Consider the following 27,307-nt stretch of genomic DNA (forward strand, 5'->3'; position numbering starts at 1 on the left):
CCCTTCGCCCGAGGTTTCCGCCGAGCCGTACAGCTACCGCGTCGAGTAGTTCTCCGTCTGCAACGCCGGTGACGGAAAGCTACGCCCTTCTAGAGACCTGCTTTCCCAAGGGCGCGGCCTCCTGGGCCGGGATGCACGAGGTAAAATAATCCCCTGCCTTTCTTCGGTAGCTGTTTTACAGTCCACAGCACCACTGTTGAACCGAGTGTTACTGAGTAGTGTTCTTTGCCTTCACCCTCCCTTCCTCCACTAGTTGTCCACTCTCGAGGGTTAACTAAGAAGTCATACTTCGCTAGACCACCCGATCTCCGAAGTCGCCATTTCCCCCTTAGCTACTTGAATAGCACCTGGCACCTCTTGCTTTCTCCTTTACTCCCTGAGGCAGCGACGTCCCTCCTTTCCCGCTTCAGCCATCCCTAAACTTTAGTCAGCCTTCCCACCCTGCCTCTCTCCCGATTAGAGCCACTACGGGCCGTGCCTTCCTGTTCCACGGGAGCTCTATCTTGGTACACCCAGAACCACCTCCCTCCCTACCCCGCTGCCACACTCGTGGGGGTCTCTACTTGTCTCCTCTTGATGCAAGTAGTTATGTGGACCTGAATAATAGAGTACAGAAAGGTCACTCTTATGCACTCACTATGAAAGTGACTGAACAACTTTCTGGAGCCCTCTTGACATAGTAGGATACTCGGGTTACACCTTATACTAGGGTTATACCCCTTGATAAAACCACTGCTCTGTCCTTGACTGGGGACCCATATGTGCCACCCGTATGCCACAATCTAACACCCCCACTACCCAAGGCTGCAGCCAGCCCTGTTAAGAGCTGTAACCCATTCTGTCCCTTGGACTAGGAGCCATTTGCTTTTTCTCCCCGCTGAATCTGAAGTTTTTTTGTCTTACTCATATTTGCTAAGTTTAAGTTTTGTGTGAGGCCTAGTTGGTTGAAGGAAAAAGGATTTGGTTCTAGTTTCCCCTTATGAGCTAGCTGTCTTTGACCAGATTAAGACATCACCAAAGGATTTTAAGTGGGTAATATAAGAAATGTATTTTTCTAAATGCTTCCTCTGCCTGCAGTATGGATAGGAGAGATGCCAGAATGGGTGAGACCACGTAAGAGTCCCACTGCAAGGCTACAAGAGAGATACTTTAATTAGAATGTGTGGAAACAAAGCGAAGAGGATAAATTCATAAGAGGCAAAACAGAAACTGGTGACAGATTAGATTGGGGTTAGGGAGAAGGCATCAATTATCAGGCTCCAAGACTGGGCAATTGGGTAGTGTGACTGATAGTGTCTTTTTTTTTCTTTTTTTCTTTTTTTTTTTTTGAGACAGGGCCTCTCTCTGTCACCCAGAATGGAGTGCAGTGGTGCAATCATGGCTCACTGCAGCCACGACTTCCCAGGCTCAAAGGATCCTCCTGCTTCAGCCTCCCCAGACAGCTGGGACCACAGGTGCACACCACAACTGGCTAATTTTGATTTTTGTAGACAGGGTGGGGTCTCACATGTGGCCCAGGCTGGTCTCAAACTCCTGGGTTAAAGCAATTCTTCCACCTCAGTCTCCCAAAGTGCTGGGACTACAGGCACGAGCACCAATGCCTGGCCTCATTCACATTATGTGGAATCATGGGATAGGACTAATGGCTTTCATCTCTCCATATGGATCTACTTGATGAAAGGCAAGATAAGTAAAGAAGAAATTCAGCCCTCCAAAGGGAGGGGCTGGATTCAGACAAAAAAAGGGGGCAAAAAACCCAAAGGAGTGAAGACATAAAGCAGTATCTGAACTGGAACAAAAACAGTAGGAAAAACTTATCTTGATCATTGATACCCTTGGACATTGCTCACTGTGACCCAGGTCCTTGCATCAAATGTTTTCACAGTATTTGACATCTAATGAACAATCAGGGGCCAAGAGAAATCTTAACAAAAAAGAATTCCATTCTGATTGGTATCAAATGTTATTTTTGTTGTTTTGAGATGGAGTCTCACTGTGCAGCCCAGGCTGGAGTGCAGTGGCACAATCTCAGCTCACTGCAACCTCCGCCTCCCAGGTTCAAGCGATTCTCATGCCTCAGCCTCCTGAGTAGCTGGAATCACAGACATGTGCCACCACACCCGGCTAACTTTTGTTCTTTTAATAGAGACGGGGTTTTGCCATGTTGGCCAGGCTGTTCTCAAACTCCTGACCTCAAGTGATCCTCCCGCCTCGGCCTCCCAAAGCGCTGGCATTACAGGCATGAGCCACCATGCCCAGCCTCAAAACGTTACTTTGGTAATAACTTAGAAACTAATAAATGAGAAAGTGATTTACTTAATAAAAAACACTTTCAGGAGAACATCTCTTTGGTTGAAGCACAACTGGATTCAAAGATTAGTGATCTGGAAAAGATATATATAGATAATCTGGACCAGACTTCTGTTCTGAAGGTTATTGACCAATTTTACAGATAGGATAACCAAAAACTACTGAAGTCTTAGGAAGTGTATTTGCTTTCAGTCACATGGCAAAAGGTTTGCTTGATATATTAGATATATCTTGCCTCCTAGTCTTTTTACTAGTCAAATATCTTGCTTTCTCTTGTTATTTCACCAGTAATACACATCTAACACATACAGAACACAGATCAGATTGCCTACTTTTATTGTATCTAAAGCAAGGATTTTGGTGGGGAGAGAAAGGTGGGAGAACTCATCTAGCTTTTTATTTCAATAGCTTTAGGGGTACAAGTGGTTTCTGGTTACATGGATGAATTGTATAGTGGTGTAAAGTCTGAAATTTTAGTGCACCCATCACTGGACTACTGTACATTGTACTCAATATGTAGCTTCTGTATCCCTCACCCCCTCCAACCTCCCTAAAGCAGGGATTTTATTTTTTTGTATTTTTACTTTTTTAACTTTTAGATTTAGTGGTACATGTACAAGTTTGTTAAATAGGTAAACTTGTGTCACGGGGGTTTGGTAGATTATTTTGTTATCCAGGTACTAAGCCCAGTACCCAATAGTTACTTTTTTCTGGCACTCTTTCCCACCCTCCACCCTCAAATAGCCCCCAGTGTCTGTTGTCCCCCTCCTTATGTCCACAAGGTCTTACCATTTAGCTTCCACTTATAAGTGAGAACATGCGGTATTTGGTTTTCTGTTCCTACATTAGTTTGTTAAGGATGATGGCTTCCAACTCCATCCATGTTCCCACAGAAGATATTATCTAATTCTTTTTTATGGCTAAAGCAGGGGTTTTTATAAGATACTTTTTAGCTATATTTTTGAAAATTTAGGGTTTTATGGAAATGCCTTGGGAAGCTTGACAAGAGTGCAGTGGAGGCTGAATAGTGAGCCTTTGAATCCCAGCCCTACTTCAACTAAAAACAAACAAATGGAACTACTCTCATCTGTTTTAGATACTGGAATGTTAGTTGTGTCAGAATTCCTTTGAAAATCTGGTTCTGCTGTTAACAATAAAAGTTTGAAAACCACTGTACTTGATTAGTGACTAGGGTATGAATTTGGTTAATATCTACAGACTAGAGGCAAGAACCTTCACACAGTTCAGAGGCATGCAAACACAGGGCCAGAATACATAAGGACTATAAACATAATTGGTATTTGGAGTCCAGAATGATCACAAATTGTTAATCCTGATAATAGATAAAGGGGAGGACGTGGGCAGGCCAACAGGCACTTAAGTCATTGTCTATTAAAATAACACACTGTTTACTGAATCACAACTGCTCTGGGGAAACCAAGGCTGACCTGTGAAAGCTTACAGACCCTTCGTTAGCCACAAACTGGAATTAGGAAGTGGCCTCCAGATATGACATATTTTGATGTTCATTGCTTCACTTTCCTCAGAACTACTTGGTTACAGAATACTTTGATCCTGGTCCTTCTGTGACTGCTCCCTGATGGAATATTTGAACAACATCCCAACACTGAATTAAGATGAAGGTATGCTGTAATGTCTTACATGAAAAATAACATCAGATCAAGGTCTTTCTTTTTAAAAAAATTTGTACTGCTCATACCATATGGGGAAATGGGCCTGCCCTCAAGTAACTGCTTCTTTTGAATCTTTTCAGTAGCTCAAACTTGAACTTATGCATGAGTTCTTTGTAAGGCTAAAAGAACATGGCCTCTAAGTACCAAATTAGTCATTCATACAAGCCAAGTAATCAACTAAGAATCCATGGTACATTCCTTGGACTAGCTGCAAGCCTACAGTCCAAAGATCATCCATCTCTAACTCAGGAAAGGTCAAAAGGTACTTAATACCTGCTCCATAGTTTTAGAAGTAACTTAAGTCATGAAATAAAAGTTGCTCGTGAGTCTTCTGGATGTATGTCAGCAATTCAGTTAATTCGCCAAAGAAGAAAAAAAAAAAGATGTAAATATTTACTTTCATTAACTCTATACTCAGTAATTTTACAGCAAAGAACATAATAAGAGGTGTTCACACAAAATGGAGATTAATGCAGTTAACACTGAAAGGTTTATACTAAGGTACAGAAACAAGTGCTTGACTTAGAAATTCAACTTTATTTACAAATGTTCTCCTATAAACAAAGATGCCATTCTACCCCTTTAAAATATTGTAACTGATTAACTTCCATAAAAACCATTTACATAATTTCAACCTTTCTGCATAAATCTGTATTATGAGATGGGCAAACAACCTCACAAAATGGTCTGAGACATAAAAACAAAAGACAACCTATCCAGCATGAATGTCCTATTGATAAACTTAATGAAGAATTAAGAATCACACTCCACAATGTGCTACTCCACCAAGAAACAGAAATGTAATGATTTTTTTGAAGGTAAATGCTTCACAATAAACAGTTTTCTTGGGTAGTACAGTTTAATTGTGATTGTTTAGGACTGCTCTTGCAGGCTAATATTTATGCTTTTTTTTTTTTTTTTTAAATCATCATTGTAAAAAGGGCAGACTTATAGATTTTTCTGACAATGAAAATCTGTAAACACTGGTCTGGTCTCATCATTCAGGCCAATTAATAAAATAACAGATGCATGGAAAGAATGTTAAACAAAAACATAATCATCATGTGACTGACAAAATTCTCCCTGAAATCAGAGAATATTAATACTCAATAGTATGTATAAATTTGAACTTATAGCTAAGACGATAGACAAAATAATTAACCAAGGAGCTTAAAATAAAATTATTCAAATTACCTATTTATCATTTTATGTGCAGTAATTGCTTTTTAAAAATCCTTTAAATTTTATCTAGGGATAACCATTCACATCATGGCTAAGTTGCAAGGAACTTCAAAACTTTGAAAAAAAAAATTCATCACTGAGAAGTGAGAGATAGAAAAATATCTAAGAAAAAGAGAAGCAACAGTCTTGCACCCTTTTAACAATCTCATCACAGCATGAACTACTATTAACAGTGAGCAGTCAGATATTCCAGTCCTGGAGAGTTACTACCTCTCATGATCTGATCTTTTTGTAATGAAACTACAAGTGCAACATTAAAAAAAAAAACCAGATAAATAGAAACTCTGGTTTTATTTTCAGTTTTACATTTTTGACAAGTGCAAGGTCGGCCAGCTAAGATAAAAATATTCCAATAATGACCGAAGTAATAACTTCTACTGGCATGTCTTCTTCTGAGTCTCCATTTCCTCCACTGATATTCATCCAAATAATAAAAGTAACACAATTGCAATTGAGTTTACTATTATCAATGGCACTGCAAAGAGAAAAAAAAAAGTTTGTTACTATAAAGAAAAAACAGAGAAAAAACTAGAAAATAATTATTAGCCTCCAGGAAGGATAGAAATATCTAACAATATGTCATCATAATCATGTTGTAAATAGTTATAACAAAGAAACATTCTAAAACACATTGGATCATTAGATCCAAAACTTAATTTAAAGAGAGCTTGTATAACTGGGAGTAAGGGTTGCACTGGAACAGCTAGATCAATGTGAAACATCTGTGGATACTCCCGGTGCAACCCCAGGAACACAAGTGCATTGGAGCCAGGGAGAAGTAGACCCACAGGGTTGTCACTGACAATTGAGATTAGAAATAGAGTGCAAAGAAGATTCTGTAGTGTCATTTTACTACATTAAAAATGAACTTACTTACCATTGTATCCAAGGTTGTGATTAAAGGGAGAAGAAGTCCTAATTATAATGATTTTGAATAGAAGGCTTTTGAACTCTTTTTTTTCTTGAATTGCTCAAAAATATTTTCCAGTAGAATGACAGATACCAGATCTCTATTTTTTTTTTTTTTTTTTTTGAGACAGAGTTTTGCTCTGTCTCCCAGGCTGGAGTGCAGTGGTGTGGCACAATCTCAGCTCATTGCATCCTCCACCTCCTGGGTTCAGGCCATCATCCTGTCTCATCCTCCTGAATAGCTAGGCTTACAGGTATGCACCACCGGCTAATTTTGTATTTTTAGTAGAGACAGGGTTTCACCATGTTGGCCAGGCTGGTCTCGAACTCCTGACCCCAGGTGATCTGCCTGCCTTGGCCTCCCAAAGTGCTGGGATTACAGGAGTAAACCAACGTGCCGAGCTTTCTCTCGAAAATCTCCCAATACTGTATATGATTTTACAACTTGGAAGCAATAGTTTCCAAAAGGCAAGAATATAATTTTGTCTTTTAGCTCTGACAGGTAACACACAAACAGATAATACAGATTATATTACGCATTCTATTTGTACCAACTGGCTTAAATTGAAGTAAGAAGCAAACTAAGAAAGAAAAAAAAAAAACAGGAACTTTCTTTTTGTTTTGTTTTGTTTTATTTAACTTTTTTTTATACTTTAAGTTCTAGGGTACATGTGCACAACGTGCAGGTTTGTTACATATGTACACATGTGCCATGTTGGTGTGCTGCACCCATTAACTCGTCATTTACATTAGGTATATCTCCTAATGCTATCCCTCCCCCCTACCCTGTCCCCACACTAGGACCCGGTGTATGATGCTTCCCCTCCTGTGTCCAAGTGATCTCATTGTTCAATTCCCACCTATGAGTGAGAACATGCAGTATTTGGTTTTCTGTTCTTGCGATAATTTGCTGAGATTGATGGTTTCCAGCTGCATCTATGTCCCTACAAAGGACACAAACTCATCCTTTTTTATGGCTGCATAGTATTCCATGGTGTATATGTGCCACATTTTCTCAATCCAGTCTGTCACTGATGGACATTAAAGCCATGTTAAAAGAGAAAAAAAATTCCCACTATGAATGGCATATGTGGTATTCACATTTAGAACCTTTGCTACTTAAACCACAACATTAAAACTTAAGAGTGCTCTATTGGCTTTTCTTCTTACCTCTCATCACGGTTCTTACAGATCGAATAAGGTTCATTAGTTGCGATTTAATTCCCGGCTCTTCTCCGAATCCATCAACTCCCTGGTCTGTTCCCCAGCCAACTGTATAATGTAAAGATTAGCTGTGTTAAAAGTTATTACACACTTGCCTTGCTCCCTTACTAGTCATCTTCTAAAAGATTAGTTTGAGACCTTGTTAAAGACAAAGTATAAAGTCATATGACTTTTAAGAAAAGTTAAAACAATAGTGAGTTAAATATTTGTTTTCTTTTTAACTTTTGATAGCAGCAACACCCTCGCTTCACTTCATTTACACTTTGATTTTATAAAATAAACTACAATCTAAATTATTCCATGGCATTTAGTTTAGTGAAGATGATCTTTGTAACTGTTTTTTTCTCCTTGTTAAAAATACCATATAAAATACTTCTCAAGTCACAACTGAAAACCAAAGCATAATGTCAAACTATATAATTATTATAATTAGCTCAATTCAGAATTTACAAAACCCATCACGATCATTAGTATAAAAATGCTGTAGCTGAGAATCACTGTCTACATTACTTGGGGAAACTTTTAAAGTAAATCTGGTAAAGTGGGAGTCGATCATAATACCAAAATACACAAATCTCAAACACCATAATACCAAATCTTGAAAATCCAAAAGATCAAAACCCTGACATCTAAAATCCCAAAAATGACAATCAAGAAACATCAAAATCTCAAAAATGTAATTCTAGGAAGAATAATTTTTTAGATTCTTTTTAAAAAATTACAATAATATAGAGACAGGGTCTCACTTTGCTGCCTAGGCTAATCTCAAGTTATCCTCCACCTAAGCCTCCCAAAGGGCTGGGATTACAAGTACAAGCCACTGCATTCGGCCTAAATATTTCTTTCTTTCTTTTTCATTTGAGACAAGGTTTCACTCTGTCACCCTGCTGGAGTCACCCAGCCTGGAGTACAGTGGTGTAATCATGGCTTACTGCAGCCTCGACCTCCCCAAGTTCAGGTGATCCTCCCACCTCGGCCTCCCGAGTAGCTGGAACCATAGGTGCACACCACCACACCCGGCTAATTTTTGTATTTTTAATACAAACGGGATTTCATCATGTTACCCAGGCTGGTCTTGAACTCCTGGGCTCAAGTGATCCACCCACCTTGGCCTCCTGGATTACAGGCGTGAGTCACAGCACCCAGCCCTCATTCATATTTTTAAAAGGGGAGTTATCTTTTAAAGAATTTGGGGGCTGGGCATGGTGACTCACACCTATAATTCCAGCACTTTGGGAGGCCAAGGCAGGTGGATCACTTGAGCCCAGAAGTTCGAGACCAGCCTGGGTAACATGGCGAAACCCTGTCTCTACTAAAACTACAAAAATTAGCTGGGTGTGATGGTGTGCGCCTGTAGTCCCAGCTACTCAGGAGGCTGAGGTGAGAGGATCACCTGAACCTGGGGAAGGCTGAGGCTGTGGTGAGCCATGATCATGGTACTGCACTCCAGCTTGGGCAACAGAGTTTAAAAACAAATTTTTAAAGAGGCAAATGTGTCATTTGAGAAACATAAAAACACAACAGAACACTTCAAAGACCACTTTACACAAAAAAATAGGCAATGACAGCATATATATATTTTTGCAGCACTAAGGTATACTAATGACAGTCACACAGGTGTAACAGCCATGAGGTGAACCATATTCACAAAGAAAGAGGTGAAAAAGGAAATGTATAAACACATTATCACTATGGTTGGTAAGTGTGTTCACCTAGCTTTATAACTGTGGTCATCTGAAATACCACGACAAACAACCTAAGTCTTTTGACAGATCAATCAAAAACTACAGTAGGTAACCACTGCATATGCAATTCCCCAAGAGCTGAGATAACAAGAAATTTTATTTTTCACTAATGCAGACAGATATACATAAAGAACCTTTCTTCATTTACTGAGGAAGTTTCAACGTTTTTACATACATGCACAATGCCTAAACACAAAGTCAACACTGTGGTAATGTACTTTTGCAGTCAAATTTGCAAAGAATGTGTAAAACAACTCTCTAAAAGTCTCTACACAGTTTATACCTCCAGTATTGCAAATGATGTAAAGATGAAATACATAGCATTGGGAATTGTAAAAAATCATGCTGACAATTGAAAATAGTGAAAACAACTGAAAAAGAAAAAAGCTGAAAAAAATCGACATATGATAATGTGTTATTACAGGGATAGATTATGGGCAATTGCATGGAGATATTCCTTAAGGGCTAGTTGGCTTTCTCCATCATTAACTATATTTTGATGTCCTGCATCACAATGAATAGCTGCTTTTTTTTCTTTTAGGACATGGCTCTCCTCAGACAAAATGTTCACATTCATTTTCTAGGTGGCATTGCTCTTTTTGAAATTCTTCTATGGTTCGATATACATCAACATGAGCTTTCCCTATTAAAAGTTCCCATCATCAGCCGGGCGCGGTGACTCACACCTCTAATGCCAGCTCTTTGGGAGGCTGAGGCGGGTGGATCACCTGAGGTCGGGAGTTCGAGACTAGCCTGGCCAACATGGAGAAACCCCGTCTCTACTAAAAATACAAAATTAGCTGGGCTTGGTGGGGCATGCCTGTAATCCCAGCTACTCAGGAGGCTGAGGCAGGAGAATTGCTTGAACCCGGGAGGTGGAGGTTGCAGTGAGCCAAGATCGCGGCATTGCACTCTAGCCTGGGCAACAAGCGGAACTCCATCTCAAAAAATAAATAAATAAATAAATAAATAAATAAATAAATAAATAAATAAAATAAATAAAAAATAAATAAAAGTTCCCATCCTCTGTGCCATGCTTCTATGTTGTTTTGGGTACCCAGAAATCCATTTCACATCCACTTATATAGAGATCACAAATTTGGTGGAAACAACACTGGTGATCAAAAGCAATACTGCTGCATCAGTGTCGTCTTACCCTACTATGCACATAACTATTTTTGAACCAGTCAGTAACTTCGCTGGCTTCTTCAGGCAAATGTGGGTTCAACTCATTAAAAGCTCCTGGAATGCCATCAGCTGGAAGGAATGCTAACACAGGCAAATGATGCATTTTTAAACTTAAGTTTTCACCACTGCAGCATCTGGTAGCCAATCCACTCACCTGAATTTCCCACCAAATGCAAATAAAGACAAGAACACGGTAATAGTTCCGCCTAACATGATGCACCTAACCTGATATAACTATCCTGTTTATACTCCTAAAACACACTAATCCCTTCCCCAAAATTCAGCTTTTAAGATTTCAACATTCAGGATTTTAATCTTTTGGGATTTGAGACATTAGGAATTATGGCATCCAGGACTTTTGGGATTATGATCCAAACCTGTAATAGCTTGGTTAGGCTTCCAAAACATGCTCTATCCTGCCAGCAGAACATATCTTTTTTTACCTTTTTCCTTATCATTCCTCTTCATTTAGTTTTCAGTTGAGGAATTTAGCCCACTACCCCTCTTATTCTCTATAAGTGAGTCTTTTACATTCTTTTGTCATTTTCCTATGATACTACAAATCATTACTTCTTCACCCTTATGCACTAATTCTTTTTATATTGTGCGACACATTCTTTTGAAGACTTACATGTTCTCATTTCTGCAATTTGTCCTTTTCTTGTCCTCATTTCAGGTCAAATTTTCCCTATCTCGTATGACTACAGGGCTTAATTAATTCCTGACATGCTAACCCTTAAACTTGAAGCGAACAGTTTTTTAGAATATATGTACCTGAAAGACTCAAATATCAGGAAATAAGATTTCACTTTTAATCAACTTTTATTCGGTTGAAATAAAATGCTAAATAATGGTTGTTTGCTTTTTTTGTCACTGAGATATGTTGTGGTATAAAACTAATTTAAAATTCAAGTTTACAACAGGGTTGTTGTTGGCTCCTACTCACTCTTCACAGAACCTAGCTCAGGTTCTGCTTATAGTCCTTCCAGTCCACAGGGGTTTTGTTCTTTTTTGAATTACCATAGTACAACTACCATCACAGTTGTCACTATCACAGCCTTTGCTATCTCTTGCAAGACTCTTTTAATAGATACCCCTGTAATCTTGATATCTCAACCCTTGTGAGTTTTCTTCCTTAAAGGTTTATATCTTGCTACCTTGATTCCCATTGCCTACTGAATAAGAACCAAACTCCTTAAACTGACATTCTAGTTTTATATCCTACCACACCCCTCCAAGTATTCCTATTCGCAGTCAATTACTCCAGCGGTCCCCAACCTTCGTGGCACCAGGGACCGGTTTTGTGGAAGACAGTTTTTCCACAGACAGGGGCTGGGGGGTGGTGGTGGTTTCAGGATGATTCCAGAATATTGTATTTATTGTGTACTTTATTTCTATTATCATTACATTGTAATACATACTGTAATAATTATACAACTCACCATAATGTAGAATCAGTGGGAGCCCTGAGTTGGTTTTCCTGCAACTAGACGGCCCCATCTGGGGATGATGGGAGATACTGATAGATCATCAGGCATTAGATTCTTACAAGGAGTACACAACACAGATCCCTCGCGTGCACAGTTCACAACAGGGTTCATGTTCCTGTAAGAATCTAATGCCACCATTGACCTAACAGGAGGCAGAGCTCAGGCACTAGTCCTATTAGTGCCTGAGGGGAGGAAGACCTAATTGCAGAGGGCTTTCTTTTTAAATTTGTTTACTTTTGTCAAAGCAATATGTGTATGGCTTTCAAAGTCAAAAAGCTTGTCAGTTTATAAAGAAAGAAAGAAGCCATTTGCCTCATTCCTCCTTGACCTGAGCCCCATTCCTTAGAAGCAGACTAAGGCATAATAAGAACCAAACTCCTTAAACTGACATTCTAGTTTTATATCCTACCAGCGGTCCCCAACCTTTGTGGCACCAGGGACCGGTTTTGTGGAAGACAGTTTTTCCACAGACAGGGGCTGGGGGGTGGTGGTGATGGCACTAATGTAAGCCATGGGGTATGGCTGTAAATACAGAAGCAGCTTAGCTCATTCGCCTGCCACTCACCTCCTGCTGAGTGGCCCAGTTCCTAATAGGTCCGTGAGAGTAATGTAGGGGTCCCCAACCCCCAGGCCACAGACCTATTAGGAAAATTACTCTGGAAATTGGCCAATTGTCCAGGAAGAAAGACTTCCTCCCAATACTGACATTTGGGGGCCTCACCTCAATGAAATAGCCAATTTCTTCATTCACTTAATACTGAGACCCACCAGTAAACAAGCCCTGACCACACACATGGAACTTCCAAAGAGCTTCTCAGTCCCTTACAATTAAACGAATAGTCAAGAAAGAACAATTCTTAATATGGAAAGACATATCAAACAGAAATGGAGACTCTAAGGAAGAGAAGATGCAAGAAGTAGAAAAATACATTTTTTAAATGAACATCCTTAGATAAAAGCCATTGTAGCTATGAAACAAAAACAGAATACCATAAGAACAGATCCCATCCAGGGATCAAGCAGCTATTGCTACATTAGGATTAAAAGTTCAAAAAAAGTGGTTGCAGGATGAAATTAAGAAAACCTACCAAACACAATTAAAGAAAAAAGAAAATTGGAGTATAAATCTGTCAAAATAATCAGTTCCAAAAAGAGACAAGAAAAAATAAGAAGCAATTATTGAAGAAATATTAAGATAAAATATCCCCAAACTAAAGAACATGAGCCTTTTTAGCCAAAAAGGTTCAATCAGAAAACAGCCCAATGAATGAGAAAATTAAAGGTACAATGTTTTCAAAACTGCAGAAAAATTAGTTTCAATCTAGAATGCTATAACTAAATCACAAATCAACTATAAGAATAAAAGTCATATTTTTTTACCATTCAGCTATGAGCAATATTCATAGTAATAGTAAACATGGAATGCTGATATAACCAATAATTGGTTGGAGAAGGGAGAGATGGAAGAGAAGTATGTGTATAGTAATCCCCTTATCTATGGGGCATATATTCCAAGATCCCCAGGGGATGCCTGAAACCACGGATAGTACCAAACCCTAAATATGCTATATATTTTTTCCTATATATACACACCTCTGGTAAAGTTTAATTTATAAATTAGGCATAGTAAGAGATCAACAACAGTAACTAATAATAAAATAGAGGAATTATAACAATATGCCAACATCACCGCTCTTACACCTTAGGGTCAGTATTAAGTAAAATAAGGGTTACTTGAACATAAGCACTGTGATATTACAACATTTACTCTGATAACCAAGATGACTGCTAAGTGACTAACAGGTAGCTGAGGCAGGCAGCATACACAGCACGGAGACGCTGGACAAATGAGTAACTCACATCCCAGGTGGAATGGAACAGGATGGTACAGGACTTCATCATGCTACTCATAACAGCCCACAATTTAAAATGTATAAATTACTTATTTCTGGAATTTCCCATTTCAGTATTTTCAGACTGTGATTGACTACGTGTAACTGAAACTGTGGAAAGCGAAACTGTAAATAAGGGAGGACTAGTATGCTTGTGCTCACTCAAGCCTGAGTGTGCTGCTGGTGGTATAATTGTGTGAAACCCTTCCATAGCATAAGTCAATAGTCTGCTTCTAAGGAGTGGGGCTCAGGTCAAACAGGAATGAGGCAAATGGCTTCTTTCCTTATAAACTGATGAGCTTTTTGACTTTGAAAGCCATACACATATTGCTTTGATAAAAAAAATTTAAAAAGAAAGCCCTCTGCAACTAGGTCTTCCTCCCCACAGCATGAACATCCTGAGGGCTGGGATGAGTTCTGTGGCATCATGTTATTCAAAATTGTGTTTTAAAACCACCTTTACATGGTATTGATAGTTTCATTTTCTTTACTTGTTTTAAAATGTATCATCAGTTAAATTATCAATCCTTTCCATCCAATTTCACATATGGCAAAAAGGATTTGTCTTAAGTACTATATGGATTATGCACTCAATTTTTATTGGAAACCATACTTCCCAGCAATCTTTTTTCTTTTAGATCCATTCCAAAAAATTGCTTAAACATATTTTTTTACATGTGAGATGAGTGACTCCCAGAAAAAAAAAAATTTGCTCTTCAACAAAACAAGATAAAACTCTACAATACTGGAATTAACATAATTAAAGCATCACCACTGAAGTAATTTAAACATATAGTAAGTTCTCAGTTAATTGCAGCCCAGTCTCTACTCTTATGCCACCAGAATGAAAAAAAAATGGATGGAGAATTTCCAGATGGAGACAGTAAGTCATTAGTCTAGATATTCCACATACGAATACAAATGTGACAAGTAAAAGATCAGGAGCCAGGGATTATCTTTTACTAGAAAAAATAGTTTACCCTCCAACTGCTACATAGGGAGTCTCAGTTGTTTTCCAGCCACAGTTTTAAGGAGCATTGCTGTTTTTCTTTTTTTTGTTTGTTTTTGTTTTTAAGAGAAAGATTTGGCCAGGTGTAGTGGTTCACACCTACAATTCCAGCACTTTGGGAAGTTGAGGTGGGAAGACTGCTCGAGCCCAGGAGTTTGAGACCAGCCTGACAAAAAGTGGCGTTATGCTCCTGTAGTCCCAGCTACTCAGGAGGCTGAGGTGGGAGCACTGCTTGTGCCTGGGAGGCCAAGGCTGCAGTGAGCTGTGATCATGCTACCGCACACCAGCCTGGGTGACAGAGACCCTCTTTCCAAAAAAAAAAGAGAGATTTAATTATCTGGTTTTCTTGTCACTTCCACAGCTAGAGGGTCTGGCAGAGAATAAATGATAAGACCAGTTAGCAGTACTTGCTGCCTTAATTTCAGAAATACAGTTGAATAGAAAAAGTTACTGACTGCAACCACCAAACATGTTCTTCTGCTGTCCAGACTTCAAAAAAGTCACACACAAAATGGCAATCCATCCAGGCTCAGCCAAAAACTCTCGGCACACATATTTTGAAGAAAAAGTATTAGTAACAGTTTTGAGAGCTCACTGACCCTGAGTAGATCTCAGCCTCTCTGAGATCAATTTCCATATCTATAAAAGAAAATGAAAGTGATTTTGTCAATGTCACCAAGTTTACATGTGATCAAATGCTATCATAAACATGAAAGTGCCTAATAAACTACACAAAGAACTCTGCTAATGTAAGTTTTTGAAAATGACCTTTATCAAAAAGATCAATGGTGGCCGGGTGTGATGGCTCACGCCTGTAATCTCAGCACTTAGGGAGGCCAAGGCGGGCAGATCACCTGAGGCCAGAAGTTCAAGACCAGCCTGGCCAACATGGCAAAAAACCACCTCTACAAAAACTACAAAAATTATCTGGGCATGGTAGCGTGTGCCTGTAATCTCAGCTACCTGGGAGGCTGAGGCATGAGAATTGCTTGAACCTAGGAGATGGAGGTTGCAGTGAACTGAGATAGCGCCACTGCACTCCAGCCTGGGTGACAGAACAAGACTCTGTATCAGAGAAAAAAACTAAAAAAAGATATATGCAGAAGTAAATTATCTGGTATACTACTTTTTCTTAGTTCTATATAATTTCCATTTAATCCCTGATAAAATTCAACAAATGCTTTTTAAAATTCAACAATAGCTCACTCACTATTTTAAAATCTAAAATAATATACTGGTCTGGAGGCATCATTTATTAATAAACCCTGAATCAAGTAATAGCGTGTGGTATTTTAACTGTTTGCTATGGCCTGAAGCCTGGCCGTCTGCAAGCCAGAAAGAGGGCCCTCACCAGAACCAAGCCATGCCAGTACCCTGATCCTGGACTTCCAGGCTCCAGAACTGTGAGAAAATTGTTTAAGCTACCCAGTCTATAGTGTTTTGTTATGGCAGCCTGAGCTGACTAATACACTGATTTATGTGAGGGACGTTTCTATTGTGGTGTTCATAACGTATACCTAGTACTAGACTGTCAAATTGATACTGGATAAAGCAAACAAAAACTCTAGTGAACAATTTTTTGCAGGTATCAAAATCCACTTCACTATGTGGCATTTTTTTTTTCTTGTACTAAAAGAAAATTAACATCATTGTGGAACACTGGAAGAAACAACATATTCCCTGTATTACTGTCAAAATACTACTAAATTATTTATAAGAATACACATATCCCTTGCATCAGGAATTGCAAGACTATGATAACGGTAAAGTTATTTAATTATTTAGAAAATATTCATTGACAGAACTGTAAAGATAAGAGAATCCTTCTCAGTCTGCTGGAGGAGACAGAAAAGAAACTACAGTGATGCTATGACCCATGGAGATGGGTCACAGACGGTGTGAGGGAAAGGGCAATGCCAGAGGTAGGTCTTAATTGACAGGCTGAGGAGTTAGCCACTTAAAAGGGTTAAGTAAAGGTCACAATGAGTAAAGGCTCAGCAGTGGTAAAAATGGTACATAGGACAAATACTGGGGAAGGATAAAAGAGAAGGAGAAGGAGGAAGGGGCACCTTATGGTAGGCTTGAAATCACATGAGAGTGTTGAAGTTTATATTGAAGGCTACAGATACTGAAGAACTGAAAAATTTCAAACCATTGAAGAACAGGCTCAGCTTCACCTGAGAAGCGAAACTGGAGGCAGGATGACCAGTAAGGAGTTTGCTACAAAAATCTATGCTTGCTTATCTAAAAACCCAAATTAAAAACACATAAAATAAAAAACCTAGGCAATAAGAAAGCACCTATATAAATAATATTTAATAAGTATTTAAAATATTTTAAACTTCTATTTTAAAACATATTTAGATATTTTTAAACAACAGCTTATTCACTTAGACGAGCCAATGTAGTGTTTTCCCTTAGTTTGGGGATCACATTCAAAATACATGCTCAGGCAAAATATTTATATGCTACCTCTGTAGAGAAGACAAAGTGTGGAAGACAAAGTTCTAGAGGGCAAAGTATTAATATATCTGGGCCATCCTAACAGTTTCTAGCAGTAGTTTTTTGTTTTGTTTTGTTTTGTTTTTTGTTTTTTTTTGAGACGGCGTTTCACTCTGTCACCCAGGCTGGAGTGCAGTGGTGCAGTGTGAGCTCACTGCAACCTCTGTCTCCTGGGCTCAAGCCATTCTCTTGCCTCAGCCTTCCAAGCAGCTGGGATTACAGGCGGAGCGTCACCACACCTGGCTAATTTTTTTACTTTTAGTAGAGACAGGGTTTCACCATGTTGGCCAGGCTGGTCTCGAACTCCTGACCTCAGATGATCTGCCCACCTCAGCCTCCCAAAGTGCTGGGATTACAGGCATGAGCCAATGCACCTGGCCCCCTGTACCAGGAGTTTTTAATGTAGGGGCACAAATCTCAATCACCTGCAGAAATTTTGGAAAATACATACTACTGAACTTCACTTTTAAAATTTGAATACAGATCTACAGTAGGGTTTGGGCATTATATTTTTTAAATGCTCTTTTAATAACTGTGAAATAAACTTTCAAGTGAGAATTACTGGTTTATTGGAACAATGGCTTTAAATATACAAAACTGAGATCATTCTACAAAATCTGAGATGCTACAGACATACAATCTATGCTTTCCTAAATTAGCTGTGGAGACAGAATGGAATTACAGTATATTTTATATTAACCCCAATCAATAATGTGAAGTTAACTGTCACTTCTTATTCTCCAATTAGCTCATATAGTTTATTTAAATAAATTACATTCCTTGAAGGCAAGAACCAAGTATTTCTCTTATAAACCCAAAATGTCTGAAACAATGTTGGACACATTGCAGGTGTTCTAAAACATATCCCAGTTGGGCGTGGTGGCTCACACCTGTAATCCCAGCACTTTGGGAGGCTGGGGGGGGGGGGTGGATCACCTGAGGTCAGAAGTTCGAGACCAGCCTGTCCAACACAGTGAAACACGGTCTCTACTAAAAATACAAAAATGAGCCAGGCATGGTGGCGGTAGCACCTGTAGTCCCAGCTACTCAGGAGGCTGAAGCAGAAGAATCACTTGAACCTGTGAGGGGGAGGTTGCAGTGAGCCGGGATCATGCTACTGCACTTCAGTCTGGGCAACACAGCGAGATTCCACCTCAAAAAAAAAATTTTTTTTAGTTAGGCGTGGTGGTGGATGCCTGTAATCCCAGCTACTCGGGAGGCTGAGGCAGAATTGCTTGAACCCGGGAGGCAGAGGTTGCAGTGAGCAGAGATCACGCCACTGCACTCCAGCCTGAGCCACAGAGTGAGACTCCATCTCAAAAGAAAAAAATAAAAAAGACAAAAAAAAAAATCCCTTAAGTTTCACCTAAGGGTAGTATAATGAAAGACTTGGTTATTAAACATAACTAACAATATGAAATGAACATTATTCAGCCTGTAGCATTAGTGAGTATTAAAAGCTCATTAGATTTCAAAACCATGAAGGAAGATAGCACTATAGATTAGTTATGTCCATTTTTAAACTTTATGTAAAGGAATTATCCAATATATATTCTTTTGTGTCTGTCTTTTGCTCAAATTGTGTCAGAGTCATCTATATTGCTTTGCAGGACCACAATTCATTCTTTTTCATTGTTATGCGCATTCCATTATATGAATACAATTTAGTCATTCTACCATTTCTAGTTTTCATTGCGATTATGCTGCTATGAACATTCTCATACATGTCTTTTGGTGCACATATTTATGAGCATTTGTGTAAGAGTGAAACTGTAGGATCACAGAAGATGTGTAGGATGAGCTTTAGTTACTTCTGCCAAAAAATTTTTCAAAGTGGTTGTACCAACTTATACTTCCATCAGCAGAGTATAAGAGTTCACAGTTCTATAACCTTATCAAAACTTCCTATTTTCAAGTAAGAATGTATAATTCAAAAAACAAAGACTCCCAGCTTTTTGGAGATGTATTTCACACACCTTACAATTCATACATATAATCCAATGATTTGAAGTACACTCAGAGTTCTGCAACTATCACCACATTCAATTTTAGAATACTTTTACTACCCCAAAAGAAACCCTGTACACACTGACAACCACTTCCCACCCCATCAGGCCCTCCAGCACCAAGCAACCACTAATCTACTTTCTGTCTACATAAAATTGCCTAACATAAAGAGTATCATATGCTATGTGATCTTTCTTATAAACAGTATCATATGATATGTGGTCTTTTATGACTAGCTTCTTTCACTTTCTATAATGATTCAAGGTTCATCCATATTGTGGCATGTAATAATACTTCATTACTTTTTTTGCCAAATAGTATTCTACATTATGGATATACCACAGCTAGTCATCTATTCATCAGCTGATGGACATCTGGGTTGTTTCCATTTTTTGGCTATTATGAACAATGCTATTTTGAACATTCCATGTTTGTTTTCAATACTCTTGGTACACGTAGGAGTAGAATCACTGTGTCATACAGTAACTATGTTTAACATTTTGAAGAACAGCCAGACTGTTTCCCGAAGTGGCTGAACCATTTTACATTAAAGAGAATGTAACCATTTTACATTCTCTTTAACAATATATGACAGTTCCAACTTCTTCACAACCTCACCCACACTTGTTATCATTTAACCTTTTTATTATAGCCATAATAATAAATGGTATCTCATTATGGTTTCAGTTTGCACTTCTCTAATGATTAATAATGCTGACCATCTATTCATGTGCTTATTGATCATTTGCTTATGTTCTTTGGAAAAAAATTCTATTCAGTTCCTTCATAAATGTTTTAATTGGGTTATTTATCTTTTATTATTTAGTTCCAATAGTTCTTTATATATTATGGATAGAAGTCACTCATCAGATATATGAGTTGCAAATATTTTATCCCAGTCTGTGGTTGTCTTTTAAAGCATGAAATTTTTAAACTTTTGATGAAATCCAATTTATCTATTTTTCTTTGGCACTTGTGCTTCTGGTGTTGTATCTGAGATGGTTTTAGCCAACAAAAAGTCACATGGTTTTTTGTCTGTATGTTCTTCTAAGAGTTGTATAGCTTTTTATCTTACAGTTTGTAAGTCTATGATTATGAGTTAATTTTTGAAGATGGTGTGAGGTAGGAGTCCAACTTTACTTTTTTTTTATATGGCTATTCAGTTGTTAAAGAACTATTTGTTGAAAAGGTTATTTGGCACCATTATTGAAAATCAATTGATACAAATGTAAGGATTTTTAAATGGACTTTAAATTCTATTTCATTGATCTATGTCTACCCTTCTGCCAGTATCATCCTGTTTTGATTACTGGACCTTTGCAATAAGTTTTAAAATTGGAAAGCACAACTCCAATTTTGTTTTTCTCTTTCAAGATTGTCTTGACTATTCTGGATTCCTTGCATTTCCTCTAGAATCAACTCATCAGTTTCTTCAAAAAAGCTAACTGGGATTTTGAGACACCACATTAAACCTATAAATCAATATTAAGTACTGTCATCTTAATAATATTAAGTATTCTGATCTGGGAACATGGGAAGTCTCTATCTTTAAAAAGATCTTTAATCTTCTTTCTTTCAACAATGCCTGATAGTTCTCATAGCATGAAACTTTGCACTTCTGTTAAACTTATTCCTATTTAATCCTTAATGTTGTAAATAAAATTATCTCCTTAACTTCATTTACAATTGTTCATTGTGCACAGAAAAACAATTGATTTTTACAGTGTTCCTACATTCTGCAATCTTATTAAATTCATTCATTTGTCTTAATAGCCTTGTAGTGGACTCTTTAGGATTTTCTATATATACAAAATTATGTCATCAATAAACAGAGTTTTATTTTTTCAACCTCATAATCTGGATGTCTTTTTTCTTGTCTAACTGCCCTGTTAGAATCCCCATTATAATGTTAAATAAAAATGGCAAGAGAGGACATCCTTGTCTTATTCCACATCAGAGAAAGAATTTAGTGTTCCAGCATTAAGTATGATGTTAACTAGGGAATTTTCATACATGCCCCTTATCAGATTAAGAAAGTTCGCTCCTATTGCTAGTTTGTTATTATTATTTTTTTTAATCATGAAAGGGTACTGAATTTTGTCAAATGCCTTTCTGCATCTTTTGTGACGACTGTGTGATTTTTATTAATATCATGTATTACATAACTGATTTTCAAATGTTAAACCAACCCTGTACTCCCAAGATAAATCAAATCCCACTTGTTCATGGTATATAATCCCTTTTATAGGTTGCTAGATTTAGTCTGCCAGTATTTCGTTGAGAATTTTTGCAGCTATATTCAAAAGAGATATAGGTCTACAGTCTCTTTTCTTGTGATGTCTCTGTCTGGTTTTCATATTAGGTTAATACTGACTTCACGGCATGAATTGAAAAGTGTTCTATCCCCTCTATCTTTTGGAAGAGTTTGTGAGAAATTGGTATTAAGTCTTCTTTAAATGTTTGGTTGAATGCAACGTTGAAGGCTTGACTTTGTGAGAAGCCTTTAAATTATTAATTATATCTCTTTATATGTTATAGGTCTATTTGGATTTCCCAATTGAGTCTAGTCAGTCTAGCTAAAGACTTGTCAATTTTGTCAAGGAATCAGCTTTTGGTTTTCTTAATTCTAATATTTTTCTACTATGTATTTCATTAACTTTCACTGTAATCTTTATGATTTCCTTCCTTTTGCTTTTTTTTGTGGAGGCTGCGAGAGCAGACTGTGGCTCAAATGACAGAGACTCTTACTGTTCTGAGATTTAGCAGATTGACATCTCTCTCTCTCTTTTTTTTTTTTTTTTTTTTTTTTGAGACAGGGTCTCACTCCGTCATCCAGGCTGTAGTGCGGCAGTGGGATCTCAGCTCATTCCAACCTCTGTCTCCTGGGTTCAAGCGATTCTCCTGCCTCAGCCTCCCCAGTAGCTGGGATTACAGGCACGTACCACCATTCCCAGCTAATTTTTTTGTATTTTTAGTAGAGATGGGGTTTCTCCATGTTGGCCAGGCTGGTCTTGAACCCCTGACCTCAAGTGATCCGCCCACCTCAGCCTCCCAATGTGCTGGGATTACAGGCTTAAGCCACTGTGCTGGGCCTTCTTTTTTGGTCTTTCTTAGAAAACACTGTGTTTATACGCCTCACTGATCATCCCTCCTCCACTTTCTTCATAGAGCTGACTTGTTGAAGAGACAGGGCTAGTTTTCATTGTCACTGCTGAGATACCTCAAGCTCTAAAAACAAACAAAACCACCACCGTAAAACACATCCCCATATCCCTTCAAGCCACCTTTTCTTCTTTTCCTCCAATTTAAAGATAACATTGGATAATCTTACTGTCTCCATTTTATAACTTTCTACTCACTTCCCAACCCATTCCAATCTGGATTTTACCCACTGCTGTAATTGCTCTTGTAAAATCACCAATGACTTCAATTACCCTGAATCAGTAGGACTCTTTTCAGTCCTTAACTTACAGTAGTCCCCTCCTTAATCTTGGAGATACACTTCAAGACTCCACAGTAGATGCCTGAAACAGAAGACAGTACCCAACCCTATAAGTAGTATGTTTTTTCCATCCAATAACCAAGTGACTAACGGGTGGGTAGCATATATGGTGTGCGTACGCTAGACAAAGGGAAGATTCATGTCCTCATGATACAGGATTTCATCAGGCTACTCAGAACAGTTGCAATTTAAAACATGAATTGCTTATTTCTGCAATTTTCCAATTAGTACTTTCAGATGGCAGGTGACAACAACTGAAACTGCGGAAAGCCAAACCACAGATGAGGGGGGACTACTATACTAAGCTTCTCAGTAACATCCCACTGTTGCAGTATCTCTTCAAACACTCCCTGATTCTGGTGAAGTCCCACCGTCTAGGTTTTTCCATCTCTGTTTTGCTCATTTGTCAAGTTCTTCTGTCAGTTCTTCCATCTCTACCTAAACATTAAATACTAGAGGAGATTCTAGGGCTGTCTGGGGCACCAATTCTTTTTGTACTCTATTCTTTTCTTTGGTAATTTCATCTTCTCATATGACTTCATTTATTATCTATGCTTGACAAATTCAAATTTCAATCTCCACCCTAATTTGTGCTGCTCTTCTATGGACTTAAATCCAACTGGCTATTTTACATCTCCACTTGCATATCTCATAGAAATCTCAAACTGAGCAGGACTAAAATTTATTTCATGATATCTTTACCTCCTTACCTAGCACTATCACCCCAAATTTTCCTCTAATACTGTCTAACTCAGTAAAGGTACTACCCTCACTCAGTGGCTTAACCCAGAGGGCCAAGAGATCTTTGACTTCATCCACTCTTATTCCCAAAGTCCAACAGTAAATTCTGCCTTTTCTACTTTTTTTCCTTTTTTTTTTTTTTTGAGAGACAGTCTTGCTCTGTCACCCAGGTTGGAGTGCAGTGGCGCGATCTCAGCTCAATGCAACCTTTGCCTCCCAGGCAAGTAATTCTCCTGCCTAAGCCTCCCAAGTAGCTGGGATTACAGGCGCCCAACACCACACCCTGCTAATTTCTGTATTTTTAGTAGAGACAGGGTTTCACCATGTTGTACAGGGTGGTCTCAAACTCATGACCTCAAGTGATCCACCCACCTTGGCCTCCTAAAGTGCTAGGCGTGAACCACCATGCCCAGCCTCTACTTTAAAAATATCTTCTGATCTACATAAGATTCCTAGGGCTGCCATAACAAAGCAGCACAAACTGGGTGGCTTAACAGAAATTTTCTCACAATTTTGGAGGCTAAAAGTCTGAAATCAAGGCATAAGCAGGGTTGGTTCCTTTGGGGGCTCTGAGCGATAATCTCATCCATGACTCTCTCTTAACATCCAGTAGTTGCTGGAAATCCTTGGTATACCTTGCCTTATACATGCATCACTCCAATCTCTGCCTCAGTTGTCACATGGTCTTCTGCGTGTGCATCTGTGTGTCTCCAAATCTCTCTTTTCTTATAAGGGCACCAGTCATTGGATCTAGGACCCAACCTAACCCAGTATGATCTCATTTTAACTTCATTACATATGCAAAGATCCTGTTTCCAAACAAGGTCGCCTTCATAGGTATCAAGGGTTGGGACTTCAACACATCTTTTTGAGGGACACAATTCAACCCCCAACTTGATCCCTTCTATTTTCTGTATAGCAGTGAACAGATGAACTCTGCAAGATGAAGTTTGAATCCTAGCTCCACCACTTTCTACTTTCTACCTGTGTGTTCTTAGAAAGGCCACCTACTCTCTTTGTGCTTCTAGTTTCCCACTGGAAAATGGGGATGAAAACAGAAACTATCTCATAGAGTTGCTGTGAAGGCTACACCAGTTAATATATGTAAAGCACTTGATACAGATCCTGCACATAAGTGCTACATAAGTACTAGTTATCATTATTATTATACCCACTTGTGTCTACTTGCCCTATTTAGAATGGCTATTCCTTGGGAGGCCAAGGTGGGCAGATCACGAGGTCAGGAGCTCGAGACCAGCCTGACCAACATGGTGAAACCCATCTCTACTAAAAATACAAAAATCAGCCAGGCGTGGTGACAGATGCCTGTAATCCCAGCCACTCGGCAGGGTGAGGCAGGAGAATCGTTTGAACCTGGGAGGTGGAGGATGCAGTGAGCTGAGATCCCACCACTGTACTCCAGCCTGGGGGACAGAATGAGACTCTGTCTCCAAAAAAAAAGAATGGGTCTTCCCACATCCACTGCTTTCCCTTCCAATTTTTCCTCCGTATTGTAGCCAGAAGGATCTTGCAAATAACACAAATCTGGTCATGTCGCTGTCTTAAGACCCTCTTCTCACCTGCCTCAGAGTTTTCACATCAGGTCGACACCACTTAAAGCTCTCCTCACCCTTCCAACTCCTCCCAACCCTTCACCTTCACCGAGTTAATGTTTACTCATGTATCAGATTTAAGGTTAGACACTCTTCCTCCAAGAAGCTTTCGCAGATACACAAGTTAGTATCTGCCTGTACTTCTCTTTATTACATAATACTGTCTATACTTGTTATTGTCACTTGTTCAGTTTTTATTTAGATTAACTTCCATCAGAATGGCAGAGTAGCTGCTGTAACTTCAGTTACTATAAATGGGCCTGGCACATACTTTGCACTCAATAAATATCTTCTGAAGTAATCAATGAAATGAATCAGTCTTGCTCCTGGTTTTACGTTTCAGTAATTCAAACGGTACACAACGTGAGATCCTGGGAGGCATAACTTGTGTTTTCATTTTTGAATTTCTAAATTCTAGCAGTTTTTGGCACACTGTATGCACCCAACAAGCTATCTGAATAAACTTCTCTTGGAACATGAGTGGCTGAATGTCCTGATAACTCCAACACATTCCCTTCCTATAATTCCTAAAGCCTAGGAACACTTACTGCCTTCCATCAGTGAGTGAACTACTGATGCTCCAAAATGAGCCATGCCTCCTTCCCCTCCACCCCCAACTCGTTTTGTTTTGTTTTGTTTTGTTTGAGACGGAGTCTCACTCTATTGCCCAGGCTGGAGTGCAATGGCGCGATCTTGGCTCACTGCAACCTCCGCTTCCCAGCTTTAAGTGATTCTCCTGCCTCAGCCTCCCGCCCGGCTAACTTTTGTATTTTCACCACCACGCAAGGCTAATCTTTGTATTTTTAGTAGAGACGGGGTTTTACCACGTTGCCAGGCTGGTCCCAAACTCCTGACATCAAGATCCGCCGGCCTCGGCCTCCCAAAGTGCTGGGATTACAGGCGTGAGCCACCGCGCCCGGCCCCTCACCCCCAACTCTTAGCCCAAACCTCAGACCCTGGGTTTTCGGCTATTGAAAGTAGTCACAGGACCGCGCCACTTCACTTCAGCCTGGACAACAGAACGAGACTCCGTCTCAAAAAAAATAAAAATAAAAATAAAAAAGTCACAGAAAACTGCAATTAAATTACTGAATCGAAGTAATCACAAGCACTTATGTAGTAGCACTTACTGACCTCCGTATCCCTCCACCCCAACCCCCGGGCCCTGCACAGCGGCTGTGTGTTGAATATTCTCCCGCTGTTGAGCCCAAAGCTGATGAGAGGAAAGACTCGGCTTCCACTCCGAGCCGAGCCTTCCGCTGTTCTTCTGTCCGGGCCAGTGGTGTCCCCCCACGCCGCCCCATTAGGGTTCGCACCCCCAGGACTCCGCCGCCGCCCCAGCCCGCGCCCCGCGGCCCCACTCACTGTTCTTGAGGAATCGCTCCTCGTGCAGCACGGCGATGGCGTTGACGCAGAGCAGGGCTGCCTGCAGCAGTGAGTACAAGGTAAAAGCCATGGCCGTCCGGAGCCGCCCGAAGTCCAAGCGATTTCTCTCCCGCAGCCGCAAGGGACGTGGCGCCTCCAAGGCCGGCGCCTTCCTACGGAAGCCGATGAGGCCCAAGACGAACTCTCCGGGAAGCCCCGCCCCCATCCGGTTAAGAACCGCCCCTCGCTGAAGTCTGCAAGTCCTGCCGCTTGTCTAGAGCGGTGATGTGCAATCAATGCTCTGGTATGGCCAGTGCTGCAGGTGCAAAATACACACCGGCTTTCAGACACTTGGAACTGGAACAAGGATGAAGAATATCCCAATAATTTTTTTTTTTTTTTGAGATGGAGTCTGGCTCTGTCGACCAGGCTGGAGTGCAGTGGCGCGATCTCGGCTCACTGCGAGCTCCGCCTCCCGGGTTCAAGCCATTCTCCTGCCTCAGCTACCCGAGTAGCTGGGACTACAGGCGCCCGCCACCACGCCCGGCTAATTTTTTTTTTATTTTTAGTAGAGACAGGGTTTCACCGTGTTAGCCAGGATGGTCTCGATCTCCTGACGTCGTGATCCACCCGCCTCGGCCTCCCAATAATTTTTAAATGTTGATAACATGTTGAAATGAAAATATTTTGAGGTCGGGCGCCGTGGCTCACGCCTGTAATTCCAGCACTTTGGGAGGCCGAGGCGGGCAAATCACCTGAAGTCAAGAGTTCGAGACCAGTCTGGCCAACATGGCGAAACCCTGTCTCTACTGAAAATACAAAAATTAGCCGGGTGTGGTGGTGGGCGCCTGTAATCCCAGCTACTCAGGAGGCT

At 39.7% G+C, this 27,307-nt stretch overlaps 1 protein-coding gene and 1 long non-coding RNA gene across 2 annotated transcripts; one reads left to right on the forward strand and one right to left on the reverse strand.

The window, feature by feature from the left end:
• The first annotated feature begins 25 nt into the window (after positions 1–25).
• LOC110741759 lies at positions 26–5,513 on the forward strand. Its single transcript, XR_004180067.1, has 2 exons — positions 26–140; positions 3,858–5,513. It is a non-coding gene; the product is annotated as an uncharacterized LOC110741759 (long non-coding RNA).
• On the reverse strand, positions 4,522–26,625 carry IER3IP1 (immediate early response 3 interacting protein 1). The gene is made up of 3 exons (XM_003914354.5): positions 26,434–26,625; positions 7,326–7,427; positions 4,522–5,721 (listed from the first exon to the last, which is right to left on the reverse strand). The coding sequence occupies exons 1-3, from the start codon at positions 26,522–26,524 to the stop codon at positions 5,666–5,668; spliced, it is 249 nt and encodes an 82-aa protein (XP_003914403.1). The 5' UTR covers positions 26,525–26,625; the 3' UTR covers positions 4,522–5,665.
• Positions 26,626–27,307: the final 682 nt, after the last annotated feature.

The sequence above is a fragment of the Papio anubis genome, chromosome 19, assembly GCF_008728515.1.
Source record: "Papio anubis isolate 15944 chromosome 19, Panubis1.0, whole genome shotgun sequence".
Taxonomy (NCBI): domain Eukaryota; kingdom Metazoa; phylum Chordata; class Mammalia; order Primates; family Cercopithecidae; genus Papio; species Papio anubis.